General features: G+C 40.2%; 1 protein-coding gene across 5 annotated transcripts; it reads right to left on the bottom strand.

Moving 5' to 3' along the window:
- Positions 1–317: 317 nt before the first annotated feature.
- Positions 318–26,639, bottom strand: LOC121194227 (LIM and senescent cell antigen-like-containing domain protein 1). Of its 5 annotated transcripts, none has more exons than XM_041056956.1 (10): positions 26,469–26,639; positions 9,394–9,553; positions 8,261–8,327; positions 7,963–8,083; positions 7,374–7,523; positions 6,370–6,520; positions 4,967–5,059; positions 4,163–4,211; positions 3,873–3,948; positions 318–2,156 (listed from the first exon to the last, which is right to left on the bottom strand). In XM_041056956.1, exons 1-10 carry the CDS (start codon positions 26,495–26,497, stop codon positions 2,042–2,044), a joined length of 1,011 nt encoding a protein of 336 aa, XP_040912890.1. In that variant the 5' UTR covers positions 26,498–26,639; the 3' UTR covers positions 318–2,041. The 5 variants fall into 5 exon arrangements, with proteins under 5 accessions (XP_040912890.1, XP_040912891.1, XP_040912889.1 ...); XM_041056957.1 differs by lacking the exon at positions 26,469–26,639 and adding an exon at positions 24,129–24,244; XM_041056955.1 differs by lacking the exon at positions 26,469–26,639 and adding an exon at positions 21,286–21,561.
- Positions 26,640–26,830: the final 191 nt, after the last annotated feature.

Here is a 26,830-nt window from a genome sequence, read left to right as displayed (position 1 = left end):
CATTTTTCCAAGGTTTGGTACATTTTAGTTTGGTTCAAATATGTTACTTCCAGTGAAGAACAACCAAGAAACCTCATACAAAACAACATTAAAGGCCCAGTAATTCCTATAGGCATCATTGATTATGTGTATTTAAATACAGTGATCAATGCAGCCATGTATGTTGCCAGTTAAAGTGGAACTGGAGGAAACTAAATTTAAATCTAGGGAATCTGCCATACAAACCTGTGACTCCTACACCTGCCAGTGATGTCATGTTACACACTGAGAGACGTCAAAAATTGTAAATCAAAAACACTACTATGTACACACTGGTAGCATTGACATGTATGTTTATTCAGATGAACTGACAGCATTATCTTAGATGCAATGAAAAATAACTTTCCAGTCAAGTCTAGAGCATGCACTTTGGTGTGTTTACATGGAGAAATATTGTCTCAAGCACTGTGAAGATAAAATACAATAAAAGAGCAGTAGAGTCATTTCAGTCACCCACTTAGTAAGATATCAAATAAAACTATCTACTGGACTATTTTTAGTGGAGCTGATATTCTGCTTCACAACAGTCCGATGGATAGTTTTCCTTCTACTTGACGTACAGTATGAGAAATGCTTTGGCTTGGGTAGTGAAATTCACAACAGTAACATATGATTTGTGTTTCCATAAAATAGTGGAATGTGTCTTTCTATCAAACTATTATGTAAAAGATAAGCTTTCTATGATAAAATACTGCTCGAGTGAAACACTGAAAAACGGAAATTGTTCTTTCCCATTCACAACAAGTGATTTTCTTTCCTAAGAGGGTCTGAGCCCCAGAGGAAGTCGGTATACCTCCCTAAGAGGATCAGCAGAGACACATGCTCTAACATCTAACATTACTCCCACATCCGGTCTCTGCACATGCTACAAGCCGTCATGTTGTAACACACACACAGTTAACAGATGTCATGCAATAAAACCTGTCACTGTGAAGCTGCACTGGAGTGCATTACTTTGAAAGGTATTTCTAATATTCTATCACTCATGTATTTAGTGTAAATGAGGGTAGATAGGACAAAAGCTGAACATTATTAAGTTGAGTTTTATTTCAGGGTGGTTATACTGGATTATTTTCAATTGTACAAATTATCCTAATAAACTGGTAACTCAGTGTAAATACCACTTTGCATAGAGATTGTTCCACACATAAAATGCATAGTACGTAACAAGGCAATCCAGCTTACTGCAGGTGATGGTTGAGTCCACCACTGTAGCACTAAGGAGGGAACAATATGGTATAAGTAAACTGCTGATGCAAAAAAAATTCTAATATTATAAAGCTAAACACAAACTTATTTTGCATAATGTTACAGAAAATAAACATTAGTAATACATAAAATAATACAAGTTGGTGGAAAACATGAAATATCAGATATTATATACACATTCAGAAAAAACTGCATTTTTTTTCCCAGCTCTGTTTGGGTTTACTCTAATATTCTACAAGAGTACTAGTAACTGTAAGTCAAACAGGAGGCAGATTTTTTGGCATCAGGAGACAAGCTGGCAAACGGATGAACAACACAGCTTTTAAGTAATTATATTATCCTCATGTTTCAATGTTCTCTTAAAGCTCATTTTATTATTAAATACAGGACTATCATAGTGTATGTTTTTGTATTTATATCGTATAGACTGTGTGTACATATATGTAATTAGCATATAGCAGTGTAGCAGTGAAATAAGGCAACCATATGAGAAACGTACAGTGCAGTATCTGAGCCAAAAGGAGCCGAACAGGTCGAACCTGCTGACTGACTGACAAACAATCTGACTGTCAGTTTCAGGCTCATGAAGTGAACCTCAGTGCTTTGCAGCTGTACCTGAAAGGACAAAAAGTGGAGCGTTCCACTGAAATAACTGACCTATATTTAAAAGTAATGATATAAAATGCACAATGTTCTATCTCACATGATTGTCAATTCTGGAAATGTGACTTCTTTCACGCATGGCCACCTCAGGGTCTCGCCTTTCACTCCCCCCTGCAGCTCGACTGTGCGTTTACTTCCGTGCAACAGTTTCAGACAGCTTCTTCAGTCTCTTCTTCAGCTCGAGAGGGAATTTCTCATAGCACTTCTTACATACTGGCTTCATGTCAAACTCCACAAACTTGTTCCTGTGGAAGAAAGATGAACAGTTAGGGGTTGAAAGTTAGACGTTAGATGCTCCCAATATGTACAGTGTTTGCCAATGCTATGTCTAATGACATGAAAAATGGTTTGGTGGCTTGCTGGTTTGTAGCTGCAGCCTAGGACCCTGCTAATCAAACACTTCATGCACTTAGATTACTTCTAGATTATGTTTATAGCCTAATTTTCCTAATGTTAAGTTTAATTACATAATTAAGTACCACTGCCCCTGCTACCTATTTTGTTATTTTTCCTTTGGCCAAGAAGGTTGAGTTTCTGGTCCTATCTTGCCCACGTCTCAAGACAAAAATCACTATGTGTACTGATAAAGATCAACATACAGATTAAAATTTTCTACATATTTTTTATGATTAACATAACACATTTTGAGATCTGTGAAGCCTTTGCAGAGGTACAGAATGCGCTCTGTGAGTGCCTTCTGGCTGTTTTCTGTATTAAATGTCATTAATTCCACTAACACTGGCCCACTCTCTAAACCTTTTCCCCCCAGCTGCCCCTGGACGACATTCCCTCCCAAAGCAGATAATCACTGGCAGGACCGGGGCACGTGTCAAACCCTGTGGGACCTTGGCACTTACACAGCTGCGGCCAGAAAGCCGCCGGAAGTAATTAAGGTTTTACCCCTTATGCCCAGACAGACCAGGAGACCTGAGAAACAAAGCCTTTCCTTCACCATGTGACTGATCTGATTTCCCTGTTTGTATAGCAGAGGTTACCAGAGTACCGGCCCCAAGACTGACTAGTGTTTATGGTAGTCATGTACTGAAATGTGTTAGGTTACTCAAATGAGTCCAGTCAGTGTATATTCACCTACTAAATCTCTGCTTTCAGCCAAATGAACCAATTCTAACAGTGTTATGAGGAATGAAAGAGGCATGGAGCATATTTGAAAATATGATGGCATGAAACGGCAGCAGAATAAAAACAGAAAGGAAGAAAGATGGAAACTGACCAAAGGAAGAACAGTGGAAATGAGGAGAAAGGAGAAAGAGAGGATCACAGACACATGGGTATCAATAATTTCTTCTTCTTCTCTTTTGAGTCGCGCTCTCGCTTGGCCAGCCGTCGTTTCATGTCGTCTGGGAGGCGTTCGTAGCAATGCTTACACACTGGTTTGAGATCCACCTCCACAAACTTATCCCTGACAAAGCAGGGAGGAAGGAGAGGTGGCGAGAGGTGTGAAAGAGGGGGGGAAGAGAGGAGCAAAGGAGGTTGAAGAAAGGGAAGAGAGAGGCATTGAGCAGGCAGGAGTGGAAGGAAGAAACAGAAGGATGAGTAGTGAAAGATAAAAGGGAGGAGGAAGTTGAAAGTTGGAGAGAGGGTAAAGTGGTGTAGGGGAAGCAGACAAGAGGACAAAGAAGTGGGATGATAAAAGGGAAGAGAGGTAGAGAGACAAGCCCACAGAGACACAAGGTTAAAAGAGAAAGGTGTGAAAATCAGGAATGGACACGTTTGAAAAACAGATAGTTAACAGCAGCAAATAGTCCCAACTGCAGTGAAGTTGTGAAAGACAAAAATGACAGAGCAGCACACGGAGCACACAAGTCAATTCCTGCCCGTCTTCAGAGTAAAATTAATACCTAATGAGAACATAATCCAGGCTAAAATGTGTGGATTGACCCCACTCCACAGTGACAGTACTAACGTCACAGTGTGTCTCTTAGACTCATCGCATTACTTACTTGAGGGTCAGCTTGGTGTTGCAGGTAGAGCAGGCAAAACAGTTGACACACCAAGCCTTGTTAAGAGCAGACACCACTGAAAAGCAAGGGAAAAAAACAGTTACATGAGTCACTGAATCTAATCTCCAAGGGAGACCTCACCAAATAAAAAGTCAGCATACCATGTATACACCAAAATAAAGCCAATGCTCTAATGTTAACAGGGCTGCACAATGAGTGACCTAAAACCACTCCATCCATAAACCACTTTAACGTTCATGCATATTTTCAATCTAAACAAGATTTCTCACCATCTCCTTCAATGACACGATTGCAGTGGTAGCAAACATCTCCAAACAACTGAGTGTGGAGAGGGGAGAGAAACACAGAGGGTGAGCAGTGACACAACTTCTGAGTTATGAAATTGGGCAATGCAGTGTGTCAGTGCTTGTCTTCATCGTGGTTAAGTTAACACCCTGAGTTCAGATGCCATGCAAACAAACACAGGCTACAGAAAGGCATTTCAAAACTTTCCCTGAAGGTACATGTGTACTATGCTGAACATCCCATAAAACTTTCTAACACTAGGTGGAGTCATTACATTGACTAAATGGTGGTCTCTCTGATGCAGCATAGTTCATCTTTCTCTCACACAAATAATACATTTTACTGCCAAACCTCTCCTTTTTCTCTTATTAAAACTTATTGTTTCAGACCTTTCTGAAACAAGGAAAACTACACTGGGAATATCTGTGCATGAGGCTCACCGAAAACTATTTTTCTGTATTTTCTTTATTCACACCAGCTCTAACTATATCTTCCAGTTGCAATGAAAAGCTTGAAAACATCAGAGATGTCAGGCTTTCCCACATTACCACCCTCCACAATCAATCTTTCCATTATCACTTCATATTTTAGCAGCCCTGGTCAAATGCATAGTTCCTGTTTGTTACAAATCTAGACTTTAGCACTGACAGTTGAGCTTGTTTTGATGACTTGCATTCTATAAATGGAGCCAGGGGAGGAGAGATTTCCTGACAGGTGAAAAATTGTAGCATGTTTCAACTTCTATTTGTGCGTTGAATATAAATCTTCCCAATACAGTTGAGTGTTACCTGGTTGTAGTGTGTTTCACAGTAGGCCAGGCCCTTGCGTTCGTAGTGACGGTGTCCCAGGAAGGGTTTCTCACACTTAGCACACACAAAATGCTGCAAACAACAAATCCATGGCCAAGCACACATAGTTAGCACAGCCATCAGTCAGTACATTATCACGTTCAGACCATGTCACAGTCTGGCTTAGACATTATCAGGTCAGACCACAACCAGATCAGTTCAGTCAAGATGTTGTGTTACTGCTTCCAAACTGATCATAGAGAGTAGACAGGATGAACAGAAGAATGGCCTCTAGAGGGGGCACTAGCCTTCCAAACAGGGTTACACCAATATGGGCTTTTGAAGCCAAAACTAAGGCGATATTTGTGATGGAGAGTATTGATAGCCAGTTTTTTATTGTTTTTGTCAATATTCAATATTTTCAAATTTGACCACCTTTACACCCAAAATGAAGAACTGCTTTCACCCTGAATCCTATTCTTACAGACAATGAAAAGCCTAGTACAGAAGAAAATAAATAAGTTAGAATTTATTTTCAGGTCAGTTGTCATTTTCTTTTGTGACAATATAAATGTTGAAGCAGGAAAAGTAACTAATTTGAAGAAACTGGGTTGAAAATATGATCTATTGGATTATTATATATTATATATTAGTGTAACCCTTAGTTCGGGAGTTTCTAGCCAGGCAGGGAGACGAGGGACACGGGGCAGCAGTCAGCAACAGGCCGATCCTTAATACCCTCACCATGTCAAAGTGTCTCTCACAATAGGCACGACCACCTCGCTCATAAAATGGGTGGCCCTGAAATGGGCGCTCACACACAGTGCACACATGGTGCTACATGTGGACAAGGGAAGACAGGAAAATGGCCACAAAATGTGAAATGACATAATAAGATACAGAAGGTGGTGGAACAGCCCCAGAGAAGGAAAATAATAAAGAGACAGACTGCAGATAACAGAGGAATGACGTACACAGCTCAGAGATGAGAGCACTGAACCTAAGTGTGGAGATAAAGCTGGTAAAGGTATGAGTCATGCATAAAGCATATCAAAGAGAACTCAGTGGAATGAAATGAACAGAAATACAAACAGACAGAAAAAAACAGCGGCCTGAAACACATACTGAATGAATAATAACAAGTAAATTCAAGTAAACATTTCAACTGCATTTCAACAGGAAACCTATTAAAGAATGATTGGAAATATTAGGAAACTTTGAGATACTGTGCTTAGATTAGACACAGGCAACAATATCATTTAAAATGTAAATACATGCTCAGCAAACGTCTCTAGATTCACTTTCCTGACTGAGAGTGTGAAATCAATGTAGGGTTTAAAGTTAAGTCTACTCTACTATCTAACTAAAGCTGTTTCCAAAAGGTTTACAGTTTGACATCGCACCTCAACGTGCCACTGCTTGCCCATGGCATTGACCACACGTCCCTCGATGGGTCTCCTACAGGCCCCGCAGATGGGGACGCCCATCTTGTCATGGCAGGGCAGGCAGTACAGCTCCCCCTTCAGCTCCCTGGCATCAGCAGTAAGCTCTTTACTGCAGAGACAGAGTGAAATAACACTACATCAGTTCTGCTTTGACTCCTGTAACATGAAATACAATACAATACAATACAAATGCAAGACATGTAAACACACTGCACAGTGATTAACTAAAACAACTAATTAAGAATTAAATATTAAGTATTTAACAAGTATGTATTCGTTTATGCATTTGAAAGCATTTAAAGCTAAAGCTGATTTTGATGACATTTAAGTAAAAAAGAAAAAAAAATCATGAAAATAAAACACCAAATCTGGCACTTACATGATAATTATACATTAAGTACAATAAATTGCACCAATACTGTGTTAAACCATAGTTCCCACATCATTCTGTGGGGAGTTGTGGGGGCAATTGTAACGCAATTAAAGACCACACCCTTTCCATATAAGACATTACAAGATACTAATTCAGATCACCTCATGGACATAACATGCAACTTGTTTTACAGTTACGTAGTTTGTCCAGCAAAAGAGCACTATGAAGTCTTTGGCCTATTATTTTGTGGCAGACTGAAAGTGCTGATTATTTGTTGTAGGTCTGCATAGACTGTGCACCTGTAGCCTATTTTTGTTGGATCTCTGCAAAGTTTACATGATAATTTTATTTCGTCAGCAAATTAAAGTTGCAACAAATATTTATGTTGTAATTCAGGCCACTGGATCCAACCATCTTCAGAATTGCAGAATTGCGACTGTGAAACAAATCAAGTGTGATACTGACACGGAATTTATCTGCAGGTGTGAACAAGAAATGTTGTCAGGACTATCTACTCTCACTGTCTTCACGCTGTGAATGATGTGTAAGGCTGGAACAACAGGCCAGCTTCGTGTGTGTGCATGTTTACCCGCAGTTATTGCAGTTGAAGTGATCAGGATGGTACGGGTCATTCTTGAACAGCAAAGGCTGCTCGTCAATAATAGCGTGACACTTCTGACAGATGTACTTGCCAAGGCCCCGAGCTTTCTCTCTGTTGTGACATGGACGACACAGGTGCCTGATGGAGGAGAAGAGAGATCTTCGATTAGGTACTTTAATCATCCCCTGGGTTGCATCAATAAAGTATGGATTCCAACTTTTATATCTTCTCCGGCATGTTCTTTAATGATCATTTCACTTGTACAACCATATCCTCCAGTCATGGATTCTACAGCCTATACAACCAAACTTCCGCACAAAAAGTTCTGAAACCGAACTGAAACTAAAGCAAGTTTGTCTTGACACAGAACACTTGACCAGTTTTCTCACTTCGTCATAATTTTTGATGCAAGACAACCAAGAGTGTTCAAGAAGAAGAAGAAAGTCCTGAGCTAGTCTGGTGTTAAGTGCATAGTAGTTATAGAAACGTCAGTGCTAGATAAAACGATGTTGACAAAAGACAATGACTGAAAAATATCACCGGTGAAATTACAGCAGCTGGTTGCAGAGATACAGACCTTCCAGCATTCTTTACAAAACCAACGTCAGCTAGCACGGCCTGGCAGATATCACAGCAGAAACAGTCCGGATGCCAGCTGTTGTTCATGGCCTTGATCACACGGCCAATGATGAATTCACCTGAAAGAAGAAATACAGAGTGTGGAGAACTTGATCAGGACAAAACAGCTACTTGGATATTTACTTAAGCCCATAGCACTCTAGGCTACATCTCCATATGACCCTGAATAGATAGGAGCAGGTAAAGAAAATGAATGGATGGTATTCATTCTCTTTTATTGCAGTTCCTATACTTACCACACTGGTGGCAGCAGGGAGCAAACAGCATCTGGAAGTCATGTTCACAGTATTTCCTGCCTTCAAACTATCAACAGAAACAAACAGTTTGTAACAATTCATTAAAGCCCACAAAGGTATATTAACACATCATAATAGCAATCATATTAATAAACAATACATTCCATGTTGTGTGTTGATGACCATGGCTTCACATCTGCTGTACAAGAGCATTACTCAATAGAACAGATGTATGGAGGACATCAAAGACTGCTTTGTAGAATTTCTAATTTCTACTTCACCACAAATGATGGTCAGCAGTCCTTGGTGTGCATTTTAATTTTGGGATTCTTCTTCTCAGGTTGTTATAAAATGTTTTGAAATTCCCACTTCATTATCATTCTGTCTTTTACAAGTCTTTTATAGTCTTTTCAAAGTTGAAAAAGGGGGAAACCTAATAATCTACATGTTCACTAACAGCATGAGTCTACGTCAATCTATTCAATTGACTGCTGTTTATTTATGGCATTAGAACAGGGAGTGAAACATTAATGCCATGCCATTTACATTGATGTTCGTATTGATCAGCATTAGAGGCACCTTCTCTTTGATAAAGTGACTGACATTAAGAGGTTCAGGTTATCTGGAGCCTGCTGGAGAAATCTGGCCTTGTATCAAGGCTGGTGAGCAAACTTACTGGAAATAGGTTAATAATTCAATAATGCATTAAGGTTCACTTCTCCTTATTTACCTCAACAGGACCATGTGTTTAAATTCTTTGTTTAAGGGATGTGCAACAGCCTTGCACTAAACAGTGATCTCATCGACGGTAAAATGTGAAAGCCAGTTCATTAGCCCATCATGATCATTCTAAATGTATTTTAAGATGAAAAGACAAGTTAAATCATGGTTAACCATGGCAAAATGTCTCAAAAAATATTAATTTATCCACATGTGCTTTAATGTTCTATGTCTAGCCTACAGTTTTTCCCAGGCATGTCTTCATATCAGCTACATAAAGTCTAAACCGTTTGCAATCTCACGTTTATTGTAACTCATTGTCCTCTGGATGTGCTGAAACCTGTCCGTAACTACATCATTCATCTTTTATTGGATTATGAAAGTTACATTGACAGGACAGGACAAAGTGTTACCTCATAGAAGAGTCCCTCCGGGAACTGCTGGAAACACTGGGCACACACAAAGCACTGCTCATGGTAAAGTTCCCCGTTACTGTTCACTATCTTCTCTGCCGGGGCAAAGCCACTCTTACAGCGCTCGCACATGGCATTGGCCAGAGCGTTGGCCATGTTGCTGAAATGAAGAAAATAAATAAATATCATAAAGAGGTTCAAAATGTAGCTGGGTAATCACAATGGATAGAAATTAATTTTAATTCATATAAATTGTACACAGGTAACAACAATGAAAGTAGAGGCGCTGAATGTGGTGTTTACAGATATAACACCACAGCAGAACAAAATGAATCGTAATCACCAAAATAAAACATCAAGTGAAATGTACTGTAAAAAGCTTTACCAGTAGGATTCATCCTGAATTGTTACAGTATATAGGTAGTAATTTCATACTATATTTCATATTATATATTTGTGTCTCTATCTGTTATATATATATGGTATATACTGTTAATTTCTTGAGAGTTAATTCTTGCACTTGTTCACTTGAAATGAGAAACTTCCAGCGGGATTATATCAGTCTGATTTAATTTTAAAGTAATATTAGAGTAATGCTTCATGACATAGTTTTTAAAATATGTAGTTTAGTGTGGGCTAATAAGACAATGTATTCTGCTGTGCTATGGATATTTAATTTGATTGTGTGATCCATGTGTCATATTTCTTAAATGTCAATGAACCCCAAGTGAACTTTGAAAACTACTGGACAAGGCATTAAGGTGAGAACACACCTAACAACAATGTTACAACATCCAATATCCCATGTTTCTCCTGTCATGAAAACAGCTTGACGGTGTACTCAGTAAAAGGAGAAAGGAGAGCTGAGTGGGGAAAATGTGATGCAAGAGGTTATCAGCCCACAGACACACACAGACACACACAGACACACACACACACACACACAGACATACACGCAGCGTCTTGGCTCCAGGTTTATTTTGGTTTTACTTATCAGGGGGTGGGGATCAGTGGGAAACCTATATGTTGTCTTTTGAGAGACAAGCTGAACTAACTGTTCATCTATCTGCACTGAACTCTTTATTAGCAGTTTCTGTTAGTGATGTGAGTACATGCACAGATATGGGTCATTGTCACATAACAAAACAAAACAAAAAAAAACAAAAGTCTGATACGCTCCAGTGACTGTTTTAAGAACAAAACCAGTCAGCAGGACAGGGCTTCAGGCTAATAATTTTATATTGGAAGTACTGTTGTCAGAGCCTGTGGAACAAATGTGGTCACACCCAAAAACCTGCCACAGTGCTTCAGGAGAAGGTGTTTATTTATACTCTGGTCAATATCACATTTGCTCTTCATCACACGTCCTTCACCTCTCCCCTATAAAGGAACCCTTCATACACATGATAAATACACCACTCACTGGGTATTAATCATTAGTTTATGCTTCTAATTTTCAAACAGGAAGTCATGGCATTGATCTGGACATGTACGAGTAGTCAAATATTTCCTACATTCACCTTCAAACTGAATAAATGAAGGCAAGTCATGCTATCATCAAAACACTGCTCACAGTTAGCTGAAGGGTCCAGTATGTATCTGACCAGACTGAATTCATTCTCAGACAAATCTCTATCATCTGATGATCTATAGCGTCATAACGCCCCAACCCTACTTCCATGACAGATTTACGCTTAGGCTGAACCTTGGACTAATTCCATGATCGTCCTATTAAAATGAAGATGACTCCAAAAGAAAGGGGTCTTGAAAACCAAATGATAAAACTTTTCCAGGCATAAGTAGCCAATGTACAAAACTGTGACAAAGTGATTAGTCAGTGGCAAACACTGCTTAATACCTGAGGCTAATTGGAAGTAAACGGGATTAAGTTGCAGACAAAGATGTTAAAAGAGAAAAAGTAAAAGGAAGAGAAAATGGTGGGACGATCCTGACTTCTCTGCTTTGTTTGAAAGGTCAGAATACCAAAGTGTATCCAGGCAACGCATGCACGCACGCACGCAAGCACACACACACAAACATGTAAGATTTTTATGGAGTGATGCCTGATCTGTTCATATTAACTTAGATCAACTTGGGAATCAACAAGAATTGCAAAAGCTCCCAGACACGCTGTTCATCGTCTCTCATTTTTTTGGCCTTTAATATTCTCCTCATTTAAACAATACGCATTTCAGCTCCACCACATGTTCAAGAATCTGCACAACATAAATGGGTAGCTGGTGTACCCTGAAACAAGGCGCAGGAAATACGCACAGCTTCGATTTGGGTCCACTCCTCAAAAACGTATCAGAAACACATTGTTCTATATACCCTGTTTGAGCTGATATCACACACACACACTGACAGCCCTGCCCTGTCCAAAGGACTTGTGGGAGGAAGTGATACATCCCTTAGGCATTTCCACTCTCCTATCTGCCACTAGCACCCTGCATGAGTTAGAGACAAGCCTATTAGCAGTTGTAGGACTAAAACAAAATAACCCAGTCCAATCGGCAAGTCTCCCGGTCCTTGTTGCTGAAATTCCCACTCTTAAAGAGGATGCAGACAGAAGGAAATAGTTCAGACAGACCAATGGGTCAGAAGAAGTGGTTGCAAGATGGACATGATCCCTCACCAGCATCCCGCCAGCTGGGGTCAGGACAAAAGTAACAAGCCTTGCAGTGGCGGCAAAGTGCTTTTTTACCGACTACAGTCACTCTACTTTTACTTTTCAGGCTGAAAAATGCGTACCTTAAACTAATCACAGAATTACTTTTACACCTTTGTGTGAACACATCTGTTCACTTAATGTACTCCTGTACGAGTGTGGAGGATTTATGTGATCTCACTTGAAACTACCACACACTATTAAAAAAATAAAATAAAATAAAATTTTGTTTATGACAAAAACATGTATCGTAACCAGGAAAAACAAAAGAAGACCAGCGAGGCAGATTTCTCCACTAATGACTCTCCTCCCACCCTGTTAACCCCATTGTGCTTGCCTGTGACTATAAATGGAGTCAAGTTGTCAGCAAATGGAAAAGATGCAGACAGTCACTTCTGTTATGAATGTTCTGTTCCCTCGACCCTCCCCTCTCTGGTCTTGTTTTCAGTTCTTCTCTTTCGCATCTTCTCTTCACCATTCTCAGCCTTTTTTTACACCTCTGCAGTCACTAAATATACAGGCATTAAAATAACCCAATCAATCCAGCAGGAACAACTAGGCTCTCATCTTGCCACATTTTTATATATATGCTATTTTTAACAATTTACGCAGAAATTAAATTATTTTCGACTGTTGTGACAAGGCCATGGAAAACTGGGACTCAGACCTCGCTGACAGCTGTCTGAACATTCAAAGCTCAGTCAGTCAGTCTTTGCTGAGCACAAGTCTTAAATTCTTACTGCACTCAATACTGCCTTCTCAAATTCTAAACTATTTTGACCAGTGCTGTGTCTTCAAATTTTATGTACCAAAAAGGAATTACTGAAACCAACTCTGTTTGTGTATAGCTTGGACAGTCCACATAATAATAACATGTTTTATTTCTAGGCGCCTTTCAGACCCTCAAGGTCACCTTACATTACAAACAATATACAAAAGTGACTTAAATATACATACATGGTCAGAGTTCAAATCGTACTGATGGACATAGGCCAGGCTACACATCTGAATTTAACACATTAGGAGTGGTCTCATTAAAAGTAAGACCACTCTAAAATTTGTCTGTGGTGGTTTTTATGTACTACCACTAGAAGTCACTAAAGTCAGACATTTTCAAATCCCACACAAGGCCTTTAATGTTTCCATGACTGACAGGACTCTCAGTTTATCATCTCATCTTATAGCCACTCTGGTGGTGGGTGCTGCTTGCTTATCCCACCTCGGCTCTGGCCTCTTAAAGCAAATTTGAATTTTTTTTTTGTCTCCAGCTCCCGATAATCCTGAGACAGAAAAGACAGACATAATGTCCCCCTTCAGAAACCTGTGGGAGACCCTACGTCTACGTCCTCTCAAAGCCTGCAATGAGGCCAGATTAGTCATAAGTGCCGTATGTATATTTAGCCTTCCTGTCCATCATGCACACATACTTGAAATGCCAGCTGGCACATTCTACTTTGCATAATAACTCCCCCCATTGGCACAAAAATAGCCCCTCCTGTGGTGAGCGGAGTGATCCCTGCTCAAACATGGCACCTAAGACAGCTTAAGCAAGTCAAACTGGCTGGTAAAACCCAGGTATTAGGATATGAGAATTCTTCACATTCTGTAACACTACAGTAACCTTAGAGCACACAGACTAATACCATGTCAATGTATGAGCAGTCCAAATTCCTTAACACACACACCTTCACTATAACATACCATTTTTCCTGCAGTGCCATCTTTTTATTTGGCATATCAGTTACCAAAATGTATTATTCTTAATCAGCTCATGTCCTGGTGTATGCTCCATCAGAAATCCAGAGGAGTATCCCAGAAAAAGATACAGATTCTGAAACAACAACAGCTCTTACAAAGAAGATGATGCTGGTTTTACAAACTGCTGAGTACTAATAGGACTGCTCTGGTGAGACAGCTCATATAATGTATTATACATATAACATATTCATTAAGTGTAATTTAGGGATCAAATTCCAATAATCAGATTTTATTTAAAAAATGTAAGCGTTACCTGAGCTAACATTTATTTTGGGTGACAACTAAACTGCAGTTCTCTAACCCCTGTCTGCAAACTGTGTACTTACAAGCGGGCGTAAAAATCACAAAACTCCTTATAGACTTTAACATCGCTCTTCCGTCTTTGGGACTTGGACACTGGGACTTCAGCCTCTCCACCGTCCCCACCCTGAAGCCTTTGGTGGTAACCGTTCATCTCCCCATGAGGAACATGGTCCAGGACTTCCCTATCCTCAGGTATTGACGGCGGCAGGGCACGACCGTTCATCTCCATACTCATCTACAGCAGTTTGACTTAAAGTACAAAAATCCACCTAACACTTGGTATTAATGTAAGTACTGTCAAAACTCTCAATACTCCAATATAAATCCTCTGAGATGGTTCAGCATTAGTTTCCAGTAATGAGAAGGGGAATCCAATAAGCAGTGCAAGCTGTAATCCACATAGCAAGAAGGAGACAGAAACACTGATTAGACTGTGCTGGGAGGACTCTCCCTCTCTCTTACACACACACACACACCCTCTCTCATGGACACACTCCCTCTTTCCCTCATTCCCACATCAACTCTTTCTCTTTTTTCCCACACACACACACACACACACACACACACATGTAGTCTCCCCTCCTGTCACACTCGCCGTCTATTCTTGGGCAGGTTACTGAAATTAAAGAGCCCACCCTGAGGCCTGTCCAGAGAAAGGTCACTATGACATGGCACACACACACAAGTATACAAACCGTTTCTAGAGTTTTTAAATGTTTTACTGTCCCTAATATTTACAGTCTTTGGCTAATATCTAGTCACGCTATCAATCTGTGGATGACTGTGTTTGTGGGTTAAACAGCTGGAACTCTCAACGTTCTGGGAGATATAACAACGTGGCTCCAACTCAGTGTTGCGCAAAGTGGGAATGTTGCACGGCAAAGCAGAGAGGCTAAAGCAAAGAGATATCAATATAAAAAGGAAAAGAAGAAATAACAAATTACTGTTTATTTTAGCGTACATTTGACATCACTGAATAAACACGCCAGAGCAAGAAATCAAGTAGAAGTATGTTTAGCCAAACATACAGCGGTTGAAACTGAAGCTAGATGTTGTGTAATCTGTGTCATCCTCCTGATACGAGGGGTGCAGTGAAGTGACACTGGTTGGAGAAACCTGAACCCTGCATGTGACCTAATTTAATGCAGATTTTTTTATACTACTGATTTCAACTGCAGGCATGCTCCCCTTGTTTCACCATCATCCACCTAATATCCCCTTCCTTTGCAACTGTAGTGTGGTACCACCTACTTATGTAGCAGGACACTCAAAAATGCAATGAGTTTGGCTTGTGACAAAAACAAGTGTCACATTTGGCTGTGATAGCCACAGTGAGCACACAGTGGTTTGCTGACCTGGAACCTTTGCACACTTTCACATTCATATTCACCATTTCCAAATGCACTTTAAACCCCCCACTGGTAAACAATGTCATGTGATTATTTATGGACTGCCTATAATTGGCTGTAAAGGACCTGGTCGGGATTTAAACTCTGGTTATAATAAAATATGGGATGGGTCTTTGGTAGCTTGAATATCAGTTTAAAGCATCTAACTGAAGCTCTCTAGAGCTACAATTCTAAATCATGTTAATCGCCTTTGGAAATCCAGTTTTGGTCTAGGCCTTGGCATTCCTCTAAACCAGTGAATCTATGTCTCCTCTGGGTAAATGATAGCTCTTTATGTGGTTAAACTCTACTGGCATCGCAAATTAATGACTACTTCCCAAACCATCAAAACATCAAGCCAGATCCGGAAATACACTCCAGTGAAACAAACATGTTTGATGCTCCATTGGAAAACAGCCGCTGCGCTCATTCTACAAAACTACGGGGACAATGAACACACAAGTCTATAAAGAGTCAAAACTGTAATGTTAAAGTCCTGTGTGTGTGTGTGTGTGTGTCCCAGCTGAAACACGTCTCCAAGACCTTCTGTATAACAGTCTTCTACATTACTCCATCATTCTACAAATAGACACTCATTGGAGCCTCAACTCCAAACTAGGTGCTGGCAGCTGCTGTTTTGTGTCTGTGTATACATATGTGTGTATGTGTGTGTGTGTGTGTGTGAGAGACAGAGAGAGAGACAGAGTTTGTATACATGGTAGGGGCCAACTCTGTCTCCTCTGAAAGGAGCTGCCAAACCACACATAACATCCATAGTCATTTATTCACAGTTTTCATTTATAGCTGCCACTTTTATCAAATCTTTTTAATTCTTTTATTCTCTTCACCAAAGTAGTGGTGTAGTGTAGTTTGGTATATTCAAAGAGAGAAACACTAGAAAAGGCTCCTCACCCTCATGTTCTAACCACTCTTCAACACTATTTTAACTATTTGGTCTCTAACAAGAGACAGTATTGGTTTTGGAATAAATGACATAATGAGCCAAACATTTCACCAGGCACCATTTGAAGCTTCCAGAGCCTTTCCAAAACAGATTGTTGTTTCCAGTCCAGATCAGTCACCCCCTCTGTGAGGGGAGTCTCATCTACTGGGAACCAGTGTTGAGTGACTGGGGTACAATGGGCAGAGGGTGGGTGCGTAACAAGGAAACACGTTCCTTTCCTCCTGATTACAGTCGTTGCCACGTTCCACCCTAAAATAACAGCACAAGGGCTATGCAGCTATCTAGTGTATCCAGGCTGACATGGCAATGTCAACTGTTCATATTTGATTTATTTTACAATTAACACAGAAACTGAACATTATTAAGCATTTCGATCGTATTTGTACAGTGCAAGTTTAGACTCAGAAGAATCAGGTTGTAGTTAAATACAGCACTGAAGTGTCCTGTTCTTTAAAATCATTTCTTAGTTGATTAGAAATTGATTCTGTGATAATCTGTTGGACTGAGGGATCACACTCATCACAGTAAGGAGAGGGTGGATTATCACTTTAAACAAAATGGGAAAAAAAAACTGAACTGGCCCAGAATAAAGCCAGGTTCAAACTTGTTTTTCAGAGAGGCCTCAATTTTTGTCAGTTTTGGTTTTCGCTGGGTTTATTGAGACCATCTGGATTGGTCACTTCTCCTTGCCTCACACTTGGCCTTTGCTCAAATGAGTCATTTGTGTTCAGTCATATGAAGGAATCAGACTACAAAAAAATTATGCCTCTATATGGTGTCTATGTTATATTGAAAGCTGGGATGCCTCTTGCTCTTATGTGCTGAAACATCATATATGTCACACTAGACAGGAAAAGCCAAGTCTTCCTGTCATGGACTCCTGAGCAATGTTGTGCCATATTACATGGGATAAAAGAGCATATTGCATGATGCTCATTTTTATTGCCCCATGTACTATATGTCGGATTGGACCATCATCAAATAATGTGTTGTCTGATCCAAGCATTAGATTTTGTCTGACATGCTTAAGTTGTCCTAAAGTCCTGCAGTATTACAATATTAAAATTCAAACATTCACATAAGGAAATAACCTGATATTTTAACAATAGGAGTAGAGGCTTTCAGTGCCTGAGAGAGAGAGAGAGAGGGAGAGAGAGAGAGAGAGAGAGAGAGAGAGAGAGAGAGAGAGAGAGAGAGAGAGAGAGAGAGAGAGAGAGAGAGAGAGAACGTGAGAGCCGAAATGAATGTCAACCTGAGCTTAAATATGGCTACAGCAACTGTCAGCAGTCGACAAGGTGTCTCTGGTGTGTTCCCACCACGAGACAGGATTTTGAGACTTCCTTATAGGGTCACTGAAAGTCAAAGGTCAGGTCATACATGCTAAAGAAAAAGATGTAGGAAATATACTGTTTCAATGAACTGACCCCTGTAGCTATTATAGAGCTAAAGCCATTCATTTTCCTGCAGAGGGGAAACTGCAGTTGTTCCCCACCCTCTACGTGGGCCCACACAGTCAGAAATATTTAACTCAGTAACACACAGTGACAAGCATTTGTCTATTATATTTTCAATCTGAGCCCTAGGCTTTTTTTTATCTTTTTTTTTTTTTTTACAAAATCTAAAGCAACCCATTACTAGAACCTTTGCAACCTTGACATTTAAAACTTACATGATGTGAACAAATAACAGCTAATGCCATGAAGAGATTATTCCTTTGGAAAGTTTACACAATGTCCCCACACCTCCTAAACAAGACAGTGAAAGCCTCACAGACTCAAACACTGCCTGGTCTTTTTGGCACAGTAACTTCAGGCATGTACTGATAATGAACCTCCATTCACTAGGTGACCCTGGAGGAGTTTTTGTTTTCACTTTGTTCTTGGTTGCTGTCAAATTTTGATTTGTCTGATTAGCCTGTCTTTAAATGAACTAATTTTCCACTTAAACCTGAGCTAATGATTTAATTTGACTTGTCTTTATCTGATAGAGACAGATTAGATTATATGAGGCATTAAAAACAGGACTCTCCATTTTCAAATGATTCAGCCAGGAAAACTAAAAAAGTTGGGAGTAGGTTTGGTTCACCTCTCCATGGGTTATGTTATTTTCTCAGTAACATGAGTGAATGAATTGTAAAGTAATTTTTCAAGCAAACGTGCAAAAAAAGTGACTGACTCCAGCCTCTCAAAGGCTGGAGATTTGAAGCGCTTATTTGTTTTATGTGATAATAAACTGAACGTTTTGGGAAAAACAAACAATTTTTTTAACTACAAGATTAGTTAGTTAATTGAGAAAACAAACAGCAGATTGACTGACGATGAAAACTTAATTTGACAATTATTCAATCATAATCTTTAATTAGGACGAACAATCCTGAAGTGAAAATAAATTTATGATACAACACTTTTCTCTTTAGAACTCTACTTACTGCAGGCTAAATGGATCTTTGCCTTCATCTGAAGATTTTTAGACCTGAGCAACAGCCCCGACTCTCTCAGCTGGTGCAAGACAAACAGATTCAGGCTGGAGAAACAAATCAAACACACCCTGCTCACACACCCACACGGACTGTGTCAACAGCAACCATGGAAACACAGACCTGAGGACTGCTTGGGCAAAACCATTTTCCTTTTGGCAAGGCACAGAGTGTATGAACACTAACACAAGCGGACACATGCAGACACACACATGCTTAGTACTCGGTGATACATACTGATTCAGTGACTGTGCAAATATAATTCATGACTAATATTTCCTTTGTTTTTCACTTTTTGTTCCAAACGCCCATTTTGACCTGAACTATAAAGGGTCCAGTGCCTCTTAACTCTAGAGGACAGCCTGGAAACATATTATATTATAGAGCAGTAACTATCAGTTTACTTGTTTTACACTGTAATGACCCAAATTTAATCACTAAATTGACAAATTAATTTATTTAAACATCACATTTCGAGCTGTCAGAGCTGTCACTTACAGATGCTTTTGTGGACATTGTTCTGTGTTAATTTCATACCACAGTGGTTTTGATGGTCAGCTGTAATTAAACTTGGTCAGCATGTTAGGGCTGCATAAATCTGAATACAATTTTTAGGGGAAGCGTTAAAAAAAAATTGCTTCTCTTGTGTCTTGTGCCTATGAGAGCTTGCCAGGTATGGATATGGACTTAATCTCCTGGCAAGAATTTTCTGTCAGTCTTTAAGGCTTTGAAACTGCTATGTTTTCAGGTGGTTAGAATTCATGATTTTACCTGGAGGTGCTGCACTGATGGCAAAACGCTGCTCGTAAAGAACGTACTCTCGACTGTCATCATCATGTATAAATCTGTACTCTGTTCCACACAACAGAAGGTGATTCTTGTTTTGGAACGAATGTGTTTTAAACGATCAAAACTAGAGTAAATAATCTCATATTCTCTTTTCTACCACCAGTGGTGGGCTTTTTGTTGCTCTCCAAAAGCTTTTCGTCACTGTGTTACTATTTTGTTCACCCTCTCATATGCTTTTTTTCTGCCTGTGTACAGTGTATTATGCTGCTTAATATGGTCTTGTCTTATTGATACAACCTACAGAAAATTTTGAAAAAATCTTGGTTTGATGCAGAGAATCTACCTACTCATGCAACTACTGCAAAAAAGTTCATGCAAGAATGAGATTGCATGGAGGCATCAATCAAGCTGTTATTTTAATAACATCAATCCTCCAGCATTACTGTGTGTAACCTAGAGTGCATGGTGAAAAATGAATACAAAAGAAACTGTCTGACACCGCACTGTTTTTGCATTGCACAGCAGGAGAGAGGGTACATGGAAAGAAATGAGGTGTCTTTGGTTTGACTGGAGACGAGCTCCCTCTTTCTGTCCACATTCCTCACATTACAACATTCCTCTGATCACTTGAGGATCACACACACACACACACATACATACACACAAAAGTGAGAGAGAAAATGAGCGAGACAGAGAGGCGTTTGTGAAAGACAGAAAAACAACATCCAAAACTGATGTCAACATGTTGAGAGACCAACACTGCAAAAGTCTGCACACACTGTACATGTCTATCACCGCTGGTCACACAGCTCTGAGGAATGCTGCCTCAGCTGCAATATTTGCTGATCAAATACTCCACCATATCTCTCCTTATCTGTCACGACACAGAAAAGTACTTTTCTTCAAAGGTTCTTTGATACTGACAGTGTTCTGTAGCAACACAAACGAACCCTCTCTGATTCATTACATTATGCAAGACAGTGTCAGTCAGCGCCAGCTCATGATAATCACACTGATAACCAGCTAGTGATAACAAAACCAACCCAAAAGACCACAGGATGAGGCTTAAAAAAAAGAACATTCATACAAAGAAACTGCATCTTAAAAGCATTTAAACATGTTATGTTAACAAGAACCCAACAGGCATGACCACAGTCTCTTTGTCTACAGGTGAAGCTGGACACTCTGACACGCATTATTCTTAAGTAGTTCCTTATTGCACCAAAAAAATTCAATCTGAAGTAATTTAAAGCCATTTATGTAAGCTGCAGTAGAAAACCAAAAGGGGTTGTTTTGTGCAACACAATTTTCTTGTGTGTAGTGGAATAATTTTAATTAAAGCTGTTCTATGAAGATTTATCTGGTGCAAACTGAGAATGACTCATACACAGGTGGCAGGCAGAATATCAGTGACACGACATAAAATATAATGCGAGTAAAACACCAACACAAATGACAGCCATCCTACCACTGAATCAACATTTCTCAAATGCAGTCGCGTCAATAATTTGACACACGATTAAAAGCGTCAGAGGAGAAGACTCACCTGAGGCTGTCCTTAGCCAGGCTTCCATAGCTGTCAGGTCTTTCCTGTCTCCGTCTGTACAAGTCTGAGTTTGACAACTCTTTCAGCCTCAAAGAGTTCATCTCCCCTTTACCGTTCTCCCTCCCTTCCTTCCTTCCTTCCTACCTCTTGTCTGCCAAGAACACTCAGTCCACAGAAACAGGGACTCTCCGAAGAAATTGTGTGTGTTAATGTTTGATTGAAATAAAAATATCAAATCTTGTGCAGCTCTTGCCCTCTCTCTCTCTCTCTCTCAAACACACCTCCAGGGCTCACACCTTTGAGGAAGGACATATGCAGAGGTGTGGTCTCACAGCCTGCACACCTATCAGCCACTTCTTGCTCCTCCTCCCAGTCCCGCAGAAGGTAGAGGGGAAATGCCTCAGAGAAGAGGAGAAAGAGACGGATTTCTGGCCTTTGCCTCTGTTGTCTCTCTTTGCCTCCCACTTCTTTTTGCCTCATTCCTCTGTTTAAATAGAAAGCCTATAGACGAGAGAGAGTACAAACAACTGAACAGAAAAAGAAAGGCTATTTTCCCTTCTCACACACAGATATTACACATGCTGCATACACAAGGTCGACGTGTTAGTACTGAGAAGTATCTGAGGTCATCCTTAGAGAGCAACACTGTGACTGACACTTTTTGGCAAGGACCCCCCATGTTTGGTTGAGTGTATCTATCTATCAGTACTGATAGAAACAGCAAGGTAAATATGTTTAGGATAACGGTAAATTAATCTGAAATGAAATTTTCATGAACAGACACAAATACAATGAAAGATTAAATCTGGATTAAGAACAATAAAGGTTGAATATACATAAAATCTGCAGTGTACTGCAGTTTCTTTTTTCCAACACATACATAAAACATCACACAATATGTGTGATATGCCAACATCAAATAAATAAATATCCAAAGGACAAATGAAGCTGTACTAAATTATGAAAAAGGCTACAAAAACTTTAACATACGATTACAGCCGCTGTGTGAAAGTTCACCTATTATGGAGTACTGTTTTCCAGGTTTGAGCATAGACTGCTCCTCAGCTTGATTCCTCTGTTGTAAACTGTGAGATTTTTTTTTCCCAGCACAAACAACAAACTATTGAGAAAGGGTAAAATGTCAGCCTATGAAAAATTCATCACAGTGTTATGTGGGAACAAGAGCTCCTCTCCAACAGACACAAAACACAACAGATGCACAGTTTCAGCCGCAGCTGATCGTTGCCTATCAGACATGTTTAATTACAAACGAGAGGCAGGGACATCATCCAAGCAGGGACAGGACTGGTCAGAGGACGTGGAAGCAAACAAACAAAGGCAACAAAGAAGCCAAAGGAGAAACAGATGTAGACGGAGCTCGGATTGTAGTGCTGTAAAACAGAACACGATAAAACTGGAGTCTGAGCTGAGCGTGAGGCATCCCTGACAAACACAGCTCTCTGTTAAAGGGAACAGCAGCCAAATATAACTCAAAACATCAAAGTTCTCTTCTAATATTTTTCTACATCTACTAGAAATTGCATACAACTGACATTATCTTTGAAAATACCATTTTTATGAGTGCTTTCTTTTTGGTAAACTGATATTCTGTGTATACCACTCAGTCAATACCTGTATCTGTCATTACAGACATTTTCTGTCAGATGGTGTTAAACGGTTGGCTGGGTGGGTTGGACCAGTGGCTGACAGAAACCATGACGGTTACACCATACAGGTTCACCCTCAGCAGCCTGTCTCGACCTGTTCGGCATTCCACATGGTTTTGACGAACACACACACACACAGAAGTGTAGAATGTGAATGTTGAACTTCGATATCAGTTTCACGTCGTGAAACAGCTGCAGCACGGTCACGGCAGGCTGACATGTCTGAGTACGCCATGACATTCATGATGAATCACAGAGTTTCAGGCTTTTACTGATGAGGTTTCTACCTTCTGCAATCATCACACTCGTCTGAGTTCATGCAAGTGTCAATTCTGTCCGTACAGGATGTGCAATTTGTTTAATTTGTCATACAATTTAATGTTAAATTATGGTGATTAATCTAAGAATCATCACAGTGTGTAATGTGTTGTACTTTTCAAACTGATGATGGCGAAATGACAGCTGTGGGATTTAAAAGCTAATGCTGTGTTTTGGATAGAAGCTGCATGCAGCAACAAAGTTTTGTGGTGGTATAAATGTGCTGAAACAGCGCTTTCACAGAGACTCATCACACACACACACAGTCCCCATCCTGCAGACACAGAGCTCACATTTCCAACAGGCCCAACACCCTCTATAAAAACAAGAACCTCTCTGTCACAGAGCAAACACTGCCACCATGTGGACAACACTGGTGCTCCAGCTATTCTATCAACTTTATGCCCTAATCCTGATACTGCAGCCCTACAACACTGTAAAGACTGAAATGTAGAGGATATGTTTACTGTTACTGTTACTGTCACTTGCATTTTCAAACATGTCAAAACAAACTGAACCTCTGTTCCAAACATGTTGTGCACACTGGTGTTGAAAGCTGAATTATTTGTATATTCTTGTTATTGACTGTGTCAAGTGTCTCATTACCTTCCTTCCTACTTTCCATTGTAAATATAAGTTAATGCAAATATCACTCACACACATAAGAGGAAGTGTACAAACAAGTATATGCAGAACAGACCAAACGCTGAGCCACAGTTCAAAAAAAGCATTGCACAGTTCCACAAACAACATAACAATATGGTTCATGCGTCAAACATTAAGCAAGTAATGGAACCTAGTTGCTAATGCTGCCACAATTACAATGAAAATAGCTAAAATAAAATAAACTTATCTTACCAACGGTTTGTGTCAGACTGCAGTGAGGATATTCAGTTGTTGCTAAAGTCCCTTTGCTGTCACTGCAAACACTCCTACTGCCGTTATCTCAGTCTGCATGGCCACATCACTTCCTATTTGCCATGGTGTGTGTGCATGTGTGTGTGTGTGTGTTTGAGGGTGTGTGGTTGTGAATGTTTGAATCTTCTTCTATCTGTGTGCCACTATCTGTGGCATGACACAAACCTGTAGTTGCATGTGTGTGTGGTTTAGGAAGGTGTGGAGAGGACAGCGCTTCAGGGGGAGATAAAAGGAGGTGCAGAGAAAGAGGAGGAAGGAGTAAGGAGGAAACTCCTCTGACTGTTTTGCAAGTGTCTGTGACATTACCTTAACAACAAAATAACAACATGACAACCTGAAAACAGACTGAAGCTGTTGGTAGTCGATATTCTTTACAGAAAATTTCTTGAAAGTCTTGACGTGGGAATAGATACAGCGTGACACAGCTGTTTCAGCATCTCTTTACACACTCACACACACTCTACCATGGAGGAACTGATGTAACCGTTGTACATCCTGTTGTTCACTATAAACTTCTGCATCGATTTAAGCAGTTATCTGTCATCGGTTTACTTAAGTGATACTACTGAAGCATGTGAACAGAAGCCACAATGACTTCCAGGTTCACCGCGGTGTGGGCCAGCACAAACAGGAGAACACACACTGCTGTGGCATTCTTAAAAATTAACACCAGTTTACAGCCGTTAAGATCAACGGCTGGGACCAGCTGCATGAGATGCAAAAGTGTTTAACAACAACTCATAGTTGCGATTTTCTAAGTCACACATATGTGATGCAAAGTCATGTATATGACCATTGTCCCTTGTGCATGATAGGGTCTTATTTATCATGCACAGCAGTAATTCTGTCGCTTTAAAAGTTTTATCACTGCAAGAGCCTCATTGCTTTACCGCTCTGTTCATTTGTTGCAGTGAGCAACTGCTGATGCTTTCATCTACTGCTGATACTAACGTGAGACTTCCTGAGTCTGCCTCACAATAAATGCCTTTAAGTGTGAAGACAGTGCTAGGCATTTATTGTGATTCCAGAGCATTAAGATCACAGGACATCCAAATCCTGCAGCACACAAGTTCACTGCTCTTCCAAACAAGGACAAGTCTGCACTGCAGACTGAGACATTCCTCTAAGCCGCAGTTGTATCAACACAGCGTGGACCTGGACAAAAGTCTAATGCGTTGGGAATGCAGCAATCCTCAGGCCTTTAAAAGACTCACCCTCTTACAGCTCTAACTGTCCAGAGTGCTTCATAAAAGCCAGATTCATCCCAGGCCATAATTAAGTTGGGGGTGCACACACAGTAGCATTCACATTGGTGGAAAAAAAAAATATTGCTCTGAATAGCAGGTCCCTGGGGAATGGATGGTCAGGAAGTGGTTTGGAAAGCAATAACTACTGTCCAGTGAGTTTGTGTGGACATTCCTGTGCAGGGAGGAGGTTGATCTGCAGAAAATGGAGAAACATCCTCGTCTTTAAAATGTCTTTCTCACTGCTACTCTATGAGTCCATCACCTTCTGTCTGAAGAGTGAGTTTAGGCTGACACAAATATATCAAGTTGACTTTAAAGCTACTTTGGCTTTTTACAGTGAAAAACTGTACAATTTCTTCCAAGTTTTCTTATGAAAATTATTCCAGCTTGGACTAAAGGGATTTTACAGGCAGTCTGGAGGAGAAGGGAAACCTGCTTCAGCCGTGATGACTAATATCAGTGGAAGCTGTCAGCACACTGGTTTAAAATGCAACAGAAGTATGAGGTACATGTGGATTTAGATTTAATGATGGTTGGTTAGTGGTTAAGTCAAAAAAAAAAAAACAGCTGACCAGCTTTAACTGCACTTCCACATCCATTTATACACAAAGGCCTTTTATGCCATTGTTTAATCAGAGCAGAATGTAAGACTGTGCTGCTGAAGTCGCAGCAGTAAGAGCTTCCGCCAGTGGAGGGCGCTACAGGAGAGCTAAAATGACCAAGTTGAAACTGCAGCCACACAGAGAAATTAATTATTGGCGTGTAGCTGAGGTGCTTTAACTTTCCGTGATTAAAAAAAAGCTGCTTTCTCAAATGTACATAGCCAGGTTTTTGCATATGAAAGACATCATTAACCTGGCAGCTTTTTAAATGGAGGCTATCGTGATTACAGTTTTTTTTTCCCCAACCCATGAGAGAATGGAACATACCGACCGGGACTGCGTTTTTTTTTCTTCTTCTTCTTCTTCCAGCGTCAAACTGTCAACTTTTCAGGCAAACGTCTAACGGAAACACCTTTAAACTTCTGACTTACCCGTTTGTCATTTCAGTAAGGCCGAGCATCGCTCCGCTCTCTCAGACAGACTTGTATTTACTTGTCCTCAGCTGCGGGTGTCCAGATGTTGTACAGTCCGGGATGTACAGTAACGTTAGCGAGCCCTGGCTCACTCTCTCTCTCTCTCACACACACACACACACACGGAGCGAGCAGAATGGCGAAGACAGGCCTCGCCTCTGTCCTCCAATCATCAACACACACACACTCAACAGACCATCACACTTCCGCCCGTCACTTTCAAAATAAAACCGTTCTGCGGACTCTTCCAAATGTCTTGCCAAAGCGTTCAGCTATCAGTTTCATTACAAATTAAATTCAAACAAATGAAGATTTTAAAA

The sequence above is a fragment of the Toxotes jaculatrix genome, chromosome 15 (assembly GCF_017976425.1).
Source record: "Toxotes jaculatrix isolate fToxJac2 chromosome 15, fToxJac2.pri, whole genome shotgun sequence".
NCBI lineage: Eukaryota > Metazoa > Chordata > Actinopteri > Toxotidae > Toxotes > Toxotes jaculatrix.
This window is presented reverse-complemented; position numbering and strand designations above follow the sequence as displayed.

Excerpts from the sequence above, each read along its gene's own strand:
- LOC121194227 (XM_041056954.1), bottom strand. The coding sequence starts at position 14,357 with ATGAGTATGGAGATGAACGGTCGTGCCCTGCCGCCGTCAATACCTGAG. Across the intron at positions 8,328-9,393 it reads CGGAGGGACTCTTCTATGAG|TTTGAAGGCAGGAAATACTG; the intron begins GTAACACTTTGT and ends TTCTGTTGATAG. Across the intron at positions 4,212-5,710 it reads GTGAGAGACACTTTGACATG|TTGTTTGGAGATGTTTGCTA; the intron begins GTGAGGGTATTA and ends CTCCACACTCAG.